Source organism: Pseudophryne corroboree, chromosome 4, assembly GCF_028390025.1.
Source record: "Pseudophryne corroboree isolate aPseCor3 chromosome 4, aPseCor3.hap2, whole genome shotgun sequence".
Classification (NCBI taxonomy): Eukaryota; Metazoa; Chordata; class Amphibia; order Anura; family Myobatrachidae; genus Pseudophryne; species Pseudophryne corroboree.
Genome location: NC_086447.1, coordinates 800,905,462 through 800,922,090, shown reverse-complemented (window position 1 = coordinate 800,922,090; position 16,629 = coordinate 800,905,462). Strand labels below are relative to the sequence as shown.

At 44.0% G+C, this 16,629-nt stretch overlaps 1 protein-coding gene across 1 annotated transcript in view; it reads right to left on the bottom strand.

Moving 5' to 3' along the window:
- Nucleotides 1–16,629, bottom strand: part of EPAS1 (endothelial PAS domain protein 1) — a 207,408-nt gene that overhangs the window by 32,312 nt on the left and 158,467 nt on the right. Inside the window, exons 7-8 of the mRNA XM_063918383.1 lie at nucleotides 13,416–13,522; nucleotides 1,235–1,382 (exon numbers count right to left, since the gene is read on the bottom strand). Of these exons, the coding sequence (XP_063774453.1) occupies nucleotides 1,235–1,382; nucleotides 13,416–13,522 (255 nt within the window). The remainder of the gene's footprint in view (nucleotides 1–1,234; nucleotides 1,383–13,415; nucleotides 13,523–16,629) is intronic.

The following is a 16,629-nucleotide window of genomic DNA, read 5'->3' as shown; positions in this document are numbered from 1 at the left end:
AAAAGTGTGCGGACAGCCATTCACTGAAATATGTTAGCATATGGAGAGACTGCGCGGGACTGCAAGAGGGGTACATCATGATGTTTCATTTTTATTTATTCTTGTGAATGATTGGTGTAGGGCCTACAATGCTCTTAAGATGTCCCTGTGTATACTGACACTTTTGGTGTTCCCTCCCACTATGTGTACGCCTGGTTTGCTACTAGTCAACACCATCATAGCGCACTTGCACTTACTCTACATAAGTAGCAGAAGATACATCTGAAAACAAGCATATTTATTTTTTTGTCGAAAAACTGCACAGCCCACAGTTCAGTTTGCCTACATGATAATACCCTGTTACCAACACAAGAAGAGACAAGGATAGCACAAATATTGTCTACTTTTCCATACTCACCTCACTCTATACAGGTTCCACTGTATATGAGTATATAAGTTTCATCTGCTGTTCACTGCCTTTGGCAAACAGTAGACAGCAGAAGCGACAACAAATTTCCACATGAAGCCTCTTTATCTGTTCTTACTCCACTATCTTCCCTTCCATAGGGCTGTTACACTGTATTTCAGGCTCTCTCATACACTGTCCACTGTGGTCAGCAGAAGCCATACCACACACTACCATCCTTTCTTATTATAACTGATGTATACAACTCTCTCATCCTCCAAATACATATTCAATATTGGTATCCCAAATGCGATGCATTTCCACTAATAGGTAATCTGATGAACTTTGTATAATATGTTATTAGGTGCTGATCAATCTTTATTAAATATAAGCAGATTATATGAAAGTCTGTGTCCACATATTGAAAATATATCACTTTTTCACTAGTGGTAATCTCTTATTGTTACATGCAAGGTAATTAAAATGTCATACCTAGTATTCTCTTATGGGGATCATATGAAGAAGGGCACGCCTGATGCACTCTGCCAACAGCATACCTTCAATTCTGCATCATCCCCTATGTCTGTAACTGGCATCATGAGGGGTGCTATTTTATATTCTTATTTAGATTATTTTTAAGAAGAATGTAACTTTCCACATTACATGTACATAAATAGAAATGTAAGAACATCTTTAGCTTTAAGTTCGAATGTAAGCAATGAGTATGTAAAAGAAGTAGTTCTTGTATCAACAACAGCTATTTCCCATGAAGAGAGTAATACAACAGCAGTGTGACGAGATAATACCATACTAATTGCAGAGGTGTTCACAAGAGTTCAGTTTCCTCACCTCAGCACGTAGTTCACGCAGACGATACACTGTGGCTGAGAGTTGCGTGTGTTGTAAATGACTGTGCCTTCGCTTTCCACCCAGACGTAGCCACCATGCTTTGCAAGCATCCGATACTGACCACTGACCACTTGACCTTTTGTGCATACTAGTAAATCACATAATGATAAGCCAGCGTTACATAAAGAACACTACATGCAAGCACGTTTGACACATTGAACAATAGGAGAACCATTGTAATATATAGCCACATGTTTTGCACCGTGTTTTGAATATAAATTTTTTTCAAGACCTAGGAGTGCCGCCTCTTGTCCTTTGCCAGATACACCTGAGCCACAGGTGGGGAAGGAATAGATACTGCATATCTTTAGGAGGGCACCCAGGCATTTCTTCTGCTGCATAGAGTGCCGGATGTGTACATTTGTATTTGTATATATATATATATATATATATGAAAGAAGTGGAATGACACAGCGCCACTTGTGGGGTGGGTTCTCAGTATAGTATATATAAAAAAACAGAATAGCTGATAAAAACACACGTAACCTCTCTAGAAGGTGTCTGCCAACCCTTAAGAATGCAGTACTGGTACAGTACTGCTGGGAAATGTATAGAAATGGGGGGAATAAGGGTACCGGCGACTTATGTTTTTTTAAAAATAATAGTTAAAAATACTTAGAAATAGATTTTAAAAGCCAAAAGATATATAATAAAACAGGCAAGCTTTAATATCACATAAAAGCTTCTTCAAAGTCAGTTGTGACGAAACGCGTTGGGCTCCCTGTGGTGACTCCCTTGCCTATTTTTAAAGAGTTAAGTCAGAACTTCCTTACCTTTTTACAAAGACCTTTTATGTTTATGTTTTTATGTTTTTATTAATAGTCTGGAGTACGTTTTATGTTGTAACACGCTTTTATGTGATATTAAAGCTTGCCTGTTTTATTATATATCTTTTGGCTTTTAAAATCTATTTCTAAGTATTTTTAACTATTATTTTTAAAAAAACATAAGTCGCCGGTACCCTTATTCCCCCCATTTCTATATATATATATATATATATATACACACGGGTTGAGTATTCCATATCCAAATATTCTGAAATACGGAATATTCCGAAATACGGACTTTTTTGAGTGAGAGTGAGATAGTGAAACATTTCTTTTTTGATGGCTCAATGTACACAAACTTTGTTTAATACACAAGGTTATTAAAAATATTGTATTAAATGACCTTCAGGCTGTGTGTATAAGGTGTATATGAAACATAAATGAATTGTGTGAATGTAGACACACTTTGTTTAATGCACAAAGTTATAAAAAATATTGGCTAAAATGACCTTCAGGCTGTGTGTATAAGGTGTATATGAAACATAAATGCATTCTGTGCTTAGATTTAGGTCCCATCACCATGATATCTCATTATGGTATGCAATTATTCCGAAATACGGAAAAATCCGATATCCAAAATACCTCTGGTCCCAAGCATTTTGGATAAGGGATACTCAACCTGTATACACACACACACACACACATATATATACCTGTATATATATATATATATATATATATACACACACATACATACATACATATAAAACACCACATGGTCAGTTACCTTCAGTCCTCAGCATGAGAATGTTTTATTCACCAGACTGCTACCTGCATTGCTAATGTACATTCATGTATGATTCATCATTTGTAATATACAGCATCAATACATCAAAGACAGACAGTGGGTGTATTGTAAAGATAAGTCGTGTGATTAACTACTAGAAAACAAATACTACACTACTTTTACACCTTGTTCTATCTGTTACTATCCAGCTTCACATAACAATTGATAACATGGATCTCAATGACACTGTCTTCGCAAATGTATTGTATACTACCCACTCATAAATTAATTGTATTGTCCCTTTTTCCCAAATTGCCTATATACATTTTTATTGTTCAAATTGTGCTGAAAGGCTTTGAACACATTTGGGGGTATATTCAATTAAAGTCGGATCTATTCCGACATGTATTTGTCGGAATGGATCCGACAACCCCTATTCAAAGCTCATCTTAATTCAACTTTTTCAAGTCGAATTAAGATGAGGGATGCAGAGGAGGAGAGGTGGGGCGAGCCGCGGGGAGACCAGCGGGGGACAGCCACCGGCAGCCAGAGGAGATCAGCGCTACAGTAGCGCTACAGATGGATGTCACACAGCTGCCCGACCTCACGGCAGTGTCCACCCGGCTCCAGCAAGCTTGCTAGAGCCGGGTGGACGCTACCGTGAGTGGCGCCAATTTTCGACACAAGCACATGGATCGGCAGCTATTCCGCCGATCCACGTGCTGTCGAAAATACTGAATAGGTTGGAACCCCTTCCGACGTAAAAAAAGTTGAAAACTTCCGTCTTTTCGACAGACGGCAGTTTTCGACTTCAATTGAATATACCCCTTGGAGAGCACCTCCCATTTGTATATACACTCAACCCTCAAGCTAGGCTTGAGAAATGATCAAGAACGTGGCAACTACAGTTTAATGCTTAAAAATGCAAAATCATGTACTTGGGTCTCAAAAACCCAAAGTCTAAATATAGTATCAAGGGTGCTATAATTGAAACTACTGAGGAGGAAAGGGATTTAGGAGTCACTATTTCAAGGGACTTAAAGGCAGGAAAGCAATGAGAAAGGCAATGAGAAAGGCAAGTCAGATGCTTGGTTGCATAGGGAGAGGAACCAGTAGCAGGAAAAAAGAAGTAATAATGCCACTGTATAGGTCATTGGTATGGCCTCATCTGGAATACTGTGTCCAGTTCTGGAGACCATATCTCCAGAAGGATATAAATACGTTAGAGAGTGTACAAAGAAGGGCAACTAAAATGGTGCATGGCCTACATCACAAAACGTACCCGGAAAGGCTAAAAGATCTTAACATGTATAGTTTGGAGGAGAGAAGGGAAAGGGGGGACATGATAGAAACTTTCAAATATACCAAGGGTTTTAACAAAGTTCAGGAGGGAAACATTCTTCAAAGGAAGAGAAGTATTAGAACTCGAGGACATACTGTACACTGAAACTGGAGGGAGGCAGGTTCAGGGGAAATTTAAGGAAAAATTACTTCACAAAAAGGGTAGTGGATAAGTGGAATAGCCTCCCATCAGAGGTGGTAGAGGCTAAGACTGTAGAGCAATTTAAACATGCATGGGATAGGCATATGAATATCCTTACAAAGAATGAAGGTTAAAAAAGGGTTGAGATTACCTAAAGGATAAAAAAAATAAGAATTTACTCACCGGTAATTCTATTTCTCGTAGTCCGTAGTGGATGCTGGGAACTCCGTAAGGACCATGGGGAATAGCGGGCTCCGAAGGAGGCTGGGCACTCTAGAAAGATTTCAGACTACCTGGTGTGCACTGGCTCCTCCCACTATGACCCTCCTCCAAGCCTCAGTTAGGATACTGTGCCCGGACGAGCGTACACAATAAGGAAGGATTTTGAATCCCGGGTAAGACTTATACCAGCCACACCAATCACACCGTACAACTCGTGATATGAAACCCAGTTAACAGTATGAAACAACTGAGCCTCTCAACAGATGGCTCAACAATAACCCGATTTAGTTAACAATAACTATGTACAAGTAATGCAGATAAACCGCACTTGGGATGGGCGCCCAGCATCCACTACGGACTACGAGAAATAGAATTACCGGTGAGTAAATTCTTATTTTCTCTGACGTCCTAGTGGATGCTGGGAACTCCGTAAGGACCATGGGGATTATACCAAAGCTACCAAACGGGCGGGAGAGTGCGGATGACTCTGCAACACCGAATGAGAGAACTCCAGGTCCTCCTCAGCCAGGGTATCAAATTTATAGAATTTTGCAAACGTGTTTGCCCCTGACCAAGTAGCAGCTCGGCAAAGTTGTAAAGCCGAGACCCCTCGGGCAGCCGCCCAAGATGAGCCCACCTTCCTTGTGGAATGGGCATTGACAGATTTTGGCTGTGGCAGGCCTGCCACAGAATGTGCAAGTTGAATTGTACTACAAATCCAACGAGCAATAGTCTGCTTAGAAGCAGGAGCACCCAGCTTGTTGGGTGCATATAGGATAAACAGCGGGTCAGATTTTCTGACTCCAGCCGTCCTGGAAACATATATTTTCAGGGCCCTGACCACGTCTAACAACTTGGAGTCCTCCAAGTCCCTAGTGGCCGCAGACACCACAATAGGCTGGTTCAAATGAAACGCTGACACCACCTTAGGGAGAAACTGGGGACGAGTCCTCAATTCTGCCCTATCCATATGGAAAATCAGATAAGGGCTTTTATAAAACAAAGCCGCCAATTCTGATACTCGCCTGGCAGAAGCCAAGGCCAATAACATGACCACCTTCCACGTGAGATATTTCAGATCCACGGTTTTTAGTGGTTCAAACCAATGTGATTTTAAGAAACTCAACACCACGTTGAGATCCCAAGGTGCCACAGGAGGCACATATGGGGGCTGAATATGCAGCACTCCCTTTACAAATGTCTGAACTTCAGGTACTGAAGCTAGTTCTTTCTGAAAGAAAATCGATAGAGCCGAGATCTGTACCTTAATGGAACCCAGTTTTAGGCCCATATTCACTCCTGCTTGCAGGAAATGCAGAAATCGACCTAGTTGAAATTCCTCAGTTAGGGCCTTTTCGGCCTCACACCATGCAACATATTTCCGCCATATGCGGTGATAATGATTTGCTGTAACCTCTTTCCTGGCTTTAATAAGCGTAGGAATGACTTCCTCCGGAATGCCCTTTTCTTTCAGGATCCGGCGTTCAACCGCCATGCCGTCAAACGCAGCCGCGGTAAGTCTTGGAACAGACAGGGCCCCTGCTGTAGCAGGTCTTGTCTTAGCGGCAGAGGCCACGGGTCCTCTGAGATCATCTCTTGAAGTTCCGGGTACCATGTTCTTCTTGGCCAATCCGGAACCACGAGAATTGTGCTTACTCCTCGCTTTCTTATTATTCTCAATACCTTTGGTATGAGAGGCAGCGGAGGGAACACATAAACTGACTGGTACACCCACGGTGTCACCAGAGCGTCCACAGCTATCGCTTGAGGGTCTCTTGACCTGGCGCAATACCTCTCTAGTTTTTTGTTTAGGCGGGACGCCATCATGTCCACCTGTGGACGACCCCACTGATGTACAATCATGTGGAAGACTTCTGGATGAAGTCCCCACTCTCCCGGGTGGAGGTCGTGTCTGCTGAGGAAGTCTGCTTCCCAGTTGTCCACTCCCGGAATGAACACTGCTGACAGTGCTAGTACATGATTTTCCGCCCATCGGAGAATTCTTGTGGCTTCTGTCATTGCCATCCTGCTTCTTGTGCCGCCCTGTCGATTCACATGGGCGACTGCCGTGATGTTGTCTGACTGGATCAGCACCGGCTGGTGTAGGAGCAGGGATTTTGCTTGACTTAGGGCATTGCAGATGGCCCTTAGTTCCAGAATATTTATGTGAAGGGAAGTCTCCTGACTTGTCCATAGTCCTTGGAAGTTTCTTCCCTTTGTGACTGCCCCCCAGCCTCGCAGGCTGGCATCCGTGGTCACCAGGACCCAGTCCTGAATGCCGAAACTGCGACCCTCCAGAAGATGAGCACTATGCAGCCACCACAGAAGAGACACCCTGGTTCTTGCAGACAGGGTTATCAAGCGATGCATCTGAAGATGCGATCCGGACCACTTGTCCAACAGGTCCCACTGAAAGATTCTGGCATGGAACCTGCCGAATGGAATTGCTTCGTAAGAAGCTACCATCTTTCCCAAGACCCGCGTGCAGTGATGCACCGATACCTGTTTTGGTTTCAGGAGGTCTCTGACTAGAGAAGACAACTCCCTGGCTTTCTCCTCCGGGAGAAACACTTTTTTCTGGACTGTGTCCAGAATCATCCCCAGGAACAGTAGACGTGTCGTCGGGACCAGCTGTGACTTTGGGATATTCAGAATCCAGCCGTGCTGGTTCAGCACTTCCTGAGATAGTGCTACTCCCACCAACAACTGTTCTTTGGACCGTGCCTTTATTAGGAGATCGTCCAAGTACGGGATAATTAAAACTCCCTTTCTTCGAAGGAGTATCATCATTTCCGCCATAACCTTGGTAAATACCCTTGGTGCCGTGGAGAGTCCAAACGGCAGCGTCTGGAATTGGTAATGGCAATCCTGTACCACAAATCTGAGGTACTCCTGGTGAGGATGGTAAATGGGGACATGCAGGTAAGCATCCTTGATGTCCAGGGAAACCATGTAATCCCCCTCGTCCAGGCTTGCAATAACTGCCCTGAGCGATTCCATCTTGAACTTGAATTTTTTTATGTACATGTTCAAGGATTTCAAATTTAAAATGGGTCTCACCGAACCGTCCGGCTTCGGTACCACAAATAGTGTGGAATAGTAACCCCGGCCTTGTTGAAGTAGGGGTACCTTGATTATCACCTGCTGGGAATACAGCTTGTGAATTGCCGCTAGCACCGCCTCCCTGTCTGAGGGAGCAATCGGCAAGGCAGATTTTAGGAACCGGTGGGGTGGAGCTGCCTCGAATTCCAGCATGTATCCCTGAGATACTACTTGAAGGATCCAGGGATCCACCTGTGAGCGAGCCCACTGATCGCTGAAATTTCTGAGGCGGGCCCCCACCGTACCTGGCTCCACCTGTGGAGCCCCACCGTCATGCGGCGGACTTGGAAGAGGAAGCGGGGGAGGACTTTGGTTCCTGGGAACCTGCTGTCTGTTGCAGCCTTTTTCCCCTACCTCTGCCTCTAGACAGAAAAGACCCTCCTTTTCCACGCTTGCTTTTCTGGGTCCGAAAGGACTGAACCTGATAAAATGGCGCCTTCTTAGGCTGTGAGGGAACATGGGGTAAAAATGCTGACTTCCCAGACGTTGCTGTGGAAACTAGGTTGGAGAGACCATCCCCAAATAATTCCTCCCCTTTATAAGGCAAAACTTCCATGTGCCTCTTGGAATCTGCATCTCCCGTCCACTGACGAGTCCATAAGCATTTCCTAGCAGAGATAGACAATGCACTTACTTTAGATGCCAGCCGGCAAATTTCCCTCTGTGCATCTCTCATATATAAGACTGAATCTTTTATATGGTCAATCGTTAGCAGAATAGTGTCTCTGTCTAGTGTGTCAATATTTTCTGACAGTTTTTCTGACCATGCAGCGGCAGCACTGCACATCCAAGCTGACGCAATAGCTGGTCTAAGTATAATGCCTGAGTGTGTGTATACAGACTTCAGGATTGCCTCCTGCTTTCTATCAGCAGGCTCCTTAAGGGCGGCCGTATCCTGAGAGGGTAGTGCCACCTTTTTTGACAAACGTGTGAGCGCTTTATCCACCCTAGGTGGTGTTTCCCAACGTGACCTATCCTCTGGCGGGAAAGGGAACGCCATTAGTACCTTCTTAGGAATTACAAATTTTTTATCAGGGAAAAGCCACGCTTCTTCACACACTTCATTTAGTTCATCTGATGGGGGAAAAACTACGGGTAGTTTTTTCTCCCCAAACATAATACCCTTTTTTGTGGTACCTGGATGTAAATCAGAAATGTTTAACACCTCTTTCATTGCCTCAATCATGCAGTGAATGGCCCTGACAGGCATTAGGTTTGACTCATCGTCGTCGACACTGTTATCAGTATCCGTGTCGACATCCGGGTCTGCAAACTGAGGTAGCGGGCGTTTTAGAGCCCCTGACGACCCCTGAGGCACCTGGACAGGCACGAGCTGAGATCCCGGCTGTCCCACATTTGGCATGTCGTCAAATTTCTTATGTAAAGAATTTATACGTGCACTCATTTCTTTCCATAAGTTCATCCACTCGGGTGTCTGCCCCGCAGGGGGTGACGTCCCTTCAAAATGCATCTGCTCCGCCTCCACCTCATTATCCTCATCAAACATGTCGACACAGCCGTACCGACACACCCCACACACACAGGGAATGCTCAACAGAGGACAGGACCCACAAAAAGCCCTTTGGGGGGACAGAGTGAGAGTATGCCAGCACACACCAGAGCACTATATATATACAGGGACTAACTGAGTTATGTCCCTAATAGCTGCTTTTCATATAATATATGTATATATACTGCCAAATTTAATGCCCCCCCTCTCTTTTCCCTCTTACTGTTACTGTATATTGCAGGGAAGAGCCAGGGAGCTTCCTTCCAGCCGAGCTGTGAGGGAAAAATGGCGCCAGTGTGCTGAGGAGATAGGCTCCGCCCCTTTTTCGCGGCCTATTCTCCCGCTTTTTATGGAATTCTGGCAGGGGTATTTACCTCATATATAGCCTCTGGGGTTATATATTGAGGTATTTTAGCCAGCCAAGGTGTTATTATTGCTGCCTCAGGGCGCCCCCCCCCAGCGCCCTGCACCCTCAGTGACCGGAGTGTGAAGTGTGAGAGGAGCAATGGCGCACAGCTGCAGTGCTGTGCGCTACCTTGGTGAAGACAGAGTCTTCATGCCGCCGATTTTCCGGACCATCTTCTTGCTTCTGGCTCTGTAAGGGGGACGGCGGCGCGGCTCCGGGACCGAACTCCAAGGACTAGGCCTGCGGTCGATCCCTCTGGAGCTAATGGTGTCCAGTAGCCTAAGAAGCCCAATCCGGCTGCAAGCAGGCGAGTTCGCTTCTTCTCCCCTTAGTCCCTCGCTGCAGTGAGCCTGTTGCCAGCAGGTCTCACTGAAAATAAAAAACCTAAGTCTATTCTTTCTAAGAGCTCAGGAGAGCCCCTAGTGTGCATCCAACCTCGGCCGGGCACGAATTCTAACTGAGGCTTGGAGGAGGGTCATAGTGGGAGGAGCCAGTGCACACCAGGTAGTCTGAAATCTTTCTAGAGTGCCCAGCCTCCTTCGGAGCCCGCTATTCCCCATGGTCCTTACGGAGTTCCCAGCATCCACTAGGACGTCAGAGAAAAGGGGCAGGCTAGATGGGCCAAGTGAGTTCTTATCTGCCGTCAAATTCTATGTTTCTATGTAACACTTAGAGGTGGACTTTCCCACTGAGACCACTACAATTGCCGACTGTGATCTGCACAGTGCAGCAGTCATTACATTACATTAATGTAGGGACACATAAGACAAGCGCCCACTTTGTCCTAGGAACGGATTGAGATCCCCCCCCCCTCTGGTGATGCCACACCTCTCACAATAAAATGCGAACTGCTCTGAGTAGAATGCATAGTTTCTCTAGCCTACAATCCAACATAGTGTCCTTTGTCTTTAATCTCCTGAAGCCTGTAAAGATCACTACCCCCCAGTAGGGGGTCTACATCCTCACACAAACATGAGACCACAGTAGTTCTACTGCTAAATGGGTCTGATGTTACAAGCAAAGAAAAAAAACATATTGGCATGGAAAACTAGACTATGGATTCCACCGTGCACCATAGGTCACAAGTTCCTGAATAAACCCCCATGTACAGTGCAAATGGTGAGTGTTTGCATAGCGAGCATGCACAGGTGGGCATTTGCCCACAGCCATCCTATTCTGATTCGGACGGACCTTGGCTGGGTCTGTCTTTCCATGATGTTAGGCATTTTGGGCGGACAATGGGCAGTAACAATGAAGCACACAGAACTATAACGGATGTGTATCTAAAGCTGCGAGTTGTTATAAGTCATGCATACAGAGAAGGGAATTATGTTGTGCCGTATATCTAGCATCCAGCATGGGGCTGGCGCAAGTACAGATACTAATTATGATGGTTGCTACAGTTGACATAAAATAAATGAGCGGCTGGTCTTTCCTCTTGCAGACGCATGAATCCTTGCATAAGGTGCAAGGAACCTTGCATTACTGTAGCATAAGGTAGTACATCTGGATTCCGTAGCTTACCGCATATACAGCCACTTTGCATCCTACGAAGAATAAGCCCCAGAGGACCTGCACTGTTTGGGAGCTCCAGTCACCCATTAAACAACATTACTTTAGATTTTAAAACCACTCCTACCAAACCAGGCCTGTCTGATCAATTCCAACACATTATAACGAGAAAAACAATGCAAGGCATTATGTGTAAGAAACACAAATTAGACCTTTAATTCTCAGTCATTGAATAAAGTAAATGTTTAGCATTGCAAATACTGTACAAATAATAAGCAATAAATTAAACACTGTCTCATGCACACAAGAAACACTATGTACTGCATGCTTTGCCAAATTAAGTACTTAACTTCCAAATGAGCTCAGTCAAATTAAGTATTTAGACACTAGAAACCTACCCTTAAATAACACATAGCTGGGACTCTTCAGAACAATAACCTCACCTCAATGTGAAACATTACAACATTGTGCAAATGAAATGAAGTGTGATGACTTCAGTCTCCTTTGCCTAATGACTGTAGCCGGCTTATGGGCACACACTATTAATACTCATGTTATACAGAGTGTCTGGCAGGTCACTCCCCGGAATGCGCTGCACACTGTGAGCTAGGAATACGGGGAACATTGGGGGTCATTCTGAGTTGATCGCACGCTGCCGATTTTCGCAGCGCAACGATCAGGTTACTACGGCACATGCACCGCAATGCGCACGCGTGTCGTACAGGTACAAACAGCATTGTTGCTGTCAATGCTTCTAGCGACAATTCCATTCGCACAGCCGTTCGCAAGGAGATTGACAGAAAGAAGGCGTTTATGGGTGTCAACTGACCGTTTTCTGGGAGTGGTAGGGAAAACACAGGCGTGTCCAGGCGTTTGCAGGGCGGGTGTCTGAAGTCAATTCCGGCACCGGACAGGCTGAAGTGATCGCAAGGGCTGAGTAAGTCCAGAGCTACTCAGAAACTGCAAAAAACGTTTTCGTCTCGCTCGGCTGCACATGCAATCGCACACTTGCAAAGCGAAAATACACTCCCCTGTGGGCGGCAACTATACGTTTGCATGGCTGCAAAAAGTAGCTAGCGAGCGATCAACTCGGAATGAGGGCCATTATCTCTCAGTAATGGAGCAGTTTGGTATTTTTCTTAGGTGCACTGCTACATTAATGCATGCGCTAACATATTACATGGAAATGATTACTACATTTTGTAGTGAGTTGTCAGCACAGGTAAGCAAGTCATGGATCTTCAGCAGCGGTAGAACTACAAGTGCCAGAGGTTGATAAGTCACAAACCTGTCAGGTGCTGCTGGGATTTATAGTTCCATGGATACTGGCGCTCAGACTGCCACAGCCAATGACAGGATTCTGCACTAAATGTGTGCTTATGTATGTGGCATATTACTGCAATGTATATTCCAAGAACAAAGCAAGGGGCTAATTCTGAGTGGCTGAAGTGGCTGGTAGCTGGGAAGCCTGACTTACTACCTTATGCTAATGCCAGAATCCATAGCTGTAGCAACTTGTATTATTAGCACTGTCACTTGTACTAGCCCCATAGTAGATGCAAGAGATACAGGTTTCCCTACTCCGTACGCACAAATCACATGGAGCTTTAGATACACACCACTACCATAAGTCAGGGTGGTTACCCACGATTGCGCTGTCACCACCCAGTCCCCCCCACCCCCCTGAAACACCCAATTTCACAGAAACACAGATCCAGCCAAATTGCGCCCTACTCAGACTAGAAAAGAGATCCCAAAACGTGAACTAATATGAGGTACAACAAGGAAAAAATCCTACATGTATGAAAGCAGTGGATTTACATGAATATTATGTATACACATAACACAACACACATGACAATAAACATATAACCGTAGCCTAGTCCTAACGTAGTGCCACTGACTACTAACAATCTTCATCATTAGACACTTTCTGGAGCGGAAGCAGATATTTGTGGGCCCATAGATACAGTCCCTAACTACACGGATAGTATAGCACCCTAGCTCCACTTCAGCTGTACCCCTTGCTCCTACAGTCACTACCCATTATTTTCCTCACACCTTAGTTATGTCATTAGATCATAGTGATTTTGCATAATTATTGGCCTAGCGCCCAAAATGGCTCCTCCACTCACCCAAGTTCCTAATGGTAAGAATGCACACATGTCATCCTGATATGGATACTTATAGTCATACATGAAACAATTTTTTTAATTCCCCTTGTCCTGTTAGTAAACCAAATGGTGGCTTATTAATTGGATCTTACGGCAGTACAGTCCTATACTGTGGTGTTCCTCACAGTATACACGCAGGTAAGACTTAATATACTTACAGTTCTGATGGCTTTTAGTCATACTTTCTGAATCCAAAGCATGATAAAACTCATAGGCAGAGCGCCCAAGCAGCTCCTCTGGATGATACCCGATCAACTCAGCAATTCTTCAAATAAAATAAAATAAAAAACAAATAAAAAAGTATAGTTTAGTTTGAGATCATTTATGTGCAACACAAAAAGGATTTTAATTTTTTCAGATAGTTGTGACTGAATAAATGGTGTTACATATGAATACACAAATGCCATCAGTCATGACTATTGCACAGAACCTCTAGAAACAATGCAATGATACAGCTGACATAATCACCTTATAGCACAGGTTACAAGAAGGGAGTAAAGTAAAAGGGAAATACACCATAACAACTAGGATTTACCTTTTCTTAAGTGTATGGAATTAGAATAGTTCTGTGCATGTCTCCACTTACTGTATCTCATATGTTTATAAAGCTGAATTATTGCATACTGTACACAGGTAATAATGAGACTTTGTGGCAGGAGCGAGGAGAGTGTGACGGACACATCAGTCTTCCTTACCAACTCTGAGCCTGATCCTCAGATTCAAACTGCGGCCACATGTCAAGGTTTCTTTAGCAAACTGTGCATGGGTGGCACGCTACATACACAACCTAATGCATCTACAACTGATTCTGAGAAGGCGGTTTCTCACCGATGGCTGAATAGGCGTTACTGGGTGGCAAAAGGGTGTTAGCACATATGAGAAACGTCCCATGGGCGTGTAGAAAGCAACTTATTCAAGTTGAGTGCATGTAGAGTGATTGCCTTTTTTTATCACATCTTCTGCACCAAGCATAGGGTAGGTGTAACCTCTGCTACTAGTAATGATGACTGCTCAAGTAAGAGGAGTGCTGGCGGCGATGCAGTCTTATAGATACGTTGACTTAGAGTAAAAGCAGATTGTTGCTTAGGACAAACAACTGCTGGAAGCAGATGAAATTGTAATTGTAATACATGGAACTCAGAATTAGGACCTCAGTCGCTTTTCAGACATGCTGTGTGTTGTCCACTTGTACTGAGGGAATAATAGCTAGCAGTGCATTGGAACATGTGCAAGGGTCCCGCTGTATATCGTGAACACAGGATCTAAGGTTGTCACTAGGCCAGACTCCTAACATGGAGGAACAGTATGCACTATCTGAGCTGAGAATACACTTCATCACATATTTTAGAACCTCTACAACTCTTCATGTTCTGAGCAGAACAACTGGTTCTTCACAGAAAGGGCCACACAAGTCTGAAGCAGACTATAGGGGTCAGCACATGGCAGAGCTCAATTTTAAAAACACAGAAGGTGGGGCACTAAATAAAATAACTGCAGTGAAATTACCCAAAAGTCAGTTCTGTCTTAGGGGAGATTTATCAAACTTTGTAAATAAGACACATGGAAAAGTTGCCCATATCAATCAATCAATCAATCAATCAATCAATCAATCAGATTCTGGCTATCATTTTTCTAGAACAATCTGTAAAATGGTATCTAGAATATGATTGGTTGCTATTGGCAACCTCTTCCCTTATGCCCTTTAAAACATTTGGTAAATCTCCACTTTAGGAATAAAACTGAAGATTTATTTCACTTTAGTATTTTACATTCATACAGTACATACTAATTACCTTGTATTGCTTGCTTAGATAATTTTTTGATGTCTTTAGCTAATATATGTAAATAATATTTATTAAATGTTAAAAAAAAAAGTTATGATAAATGCAGAAATGGGATATTTACAGCTGTCACCAGGAAATAATACAGGCATTATTAACCTTTGTGCACAGTGTTGCAATACTAAGCTTGAAGCAGGGTACATTGATGACATAACCAGGCTTATAATAACCAAAACAAAAAAAACAGGGATACTTTTAAAGCTTTCGAGTACCTTAGAGTTTATTCATAACTATTCAAGGAAGCCAGCATTAGAGGAAACTACTGGCCTTGTTCCCTGTTATACACCTAGAAAAGAGCGTTATAATCTGCTAAAATCATAAGCATACTATGTTTGGAGGTCAGGTGAAACTGCTTGCAAGGTGCCAAGCCACCAGCTTTGCTCAGGCACATACGAGCTTGAAAACCAAGTCATTTATAAAACTCATTAAAATATTTTTTCTGCATGATGTGGCCCTGGGGTAATATGAACTCTACATCCAGGATAAAATGAACAAGCACAACAGTCAATGGTCACATTTCCCAATACTGAAAAAAAACATGTAATTAGAATGATTACTAATTAACTGGTATTGCTATCGATAGCCTAATGTTTGCTGAACACACTACACTACTGCAGATGATATCAACAATAGGCCCAAATTCTAGCAATACTCAAAAATAATCCCACAGATGTATACAGAATATTATCAGGCACGTCAGTAATAAGGTCGGAAGTTAACTGTAGGTGATAAGGTCAGAAGTTAACTGTAGGTGACCCCTGTAGACCTCTGTATTTTATCTTCTACCACCTGCTAAAAGTGATAATGGTGCCAGTAGGACTGGCCCATGATGTGTTTTAGGGGGCTAGATTGGGGTTAGGTTTAGGCTGTGGGTGGAGGGTTAGGCTGCGGCCCATGGGGGTGGGGATAGGTTTAGGCTGCAGAGAGGGGGGGGGGTTGGGATTAGGCACCCTCCTGGAGCTGCGGTTGGAGGGTGGGTTAGGTTTAGGCTGTGGGAAGGATGGGGTCAGGCTCAGGTGCCACTGGGGAGGGTTAGGCTGCGAGTGAGGGTGGGTTAGGTTTAGGCTGTGGGGAGGGAGGGTTAGGGGGCCATTAGGGTAAGGTTGGTATACTTACCTTCCCCTGTCAGGAGTCAGACTATTGGAATGCCGCGGTCAGGATTCTGACCGTCAGCATATTCTACCCAACCCCCTTAGATAACAGCAGGACAGACGTTATAAGCAGCGATCAGGCCAGCCAACCAGGTCGACCACAGGCAGTGCACCAAACCCTAATCTGTTTCCATGACATGATGTTATGACCGCACACCTTGACAAGTTGGTGATGAATTTCAGCTGCTCATGTGCCCTTCAGATGCAGAAACCTGATCACACCACGCACCTCAATATTTGATCATGTTTCCACCAGCCCCATCATTTTACAACTGATGTTGGGACAGTATGACAGATATGAGGCACAGTCTAATGACTGTAAGGGAAAGCAGTGGTCTACCTGCTCTGGCACGGCAGGAAATTAGAATAAAATATAGAGA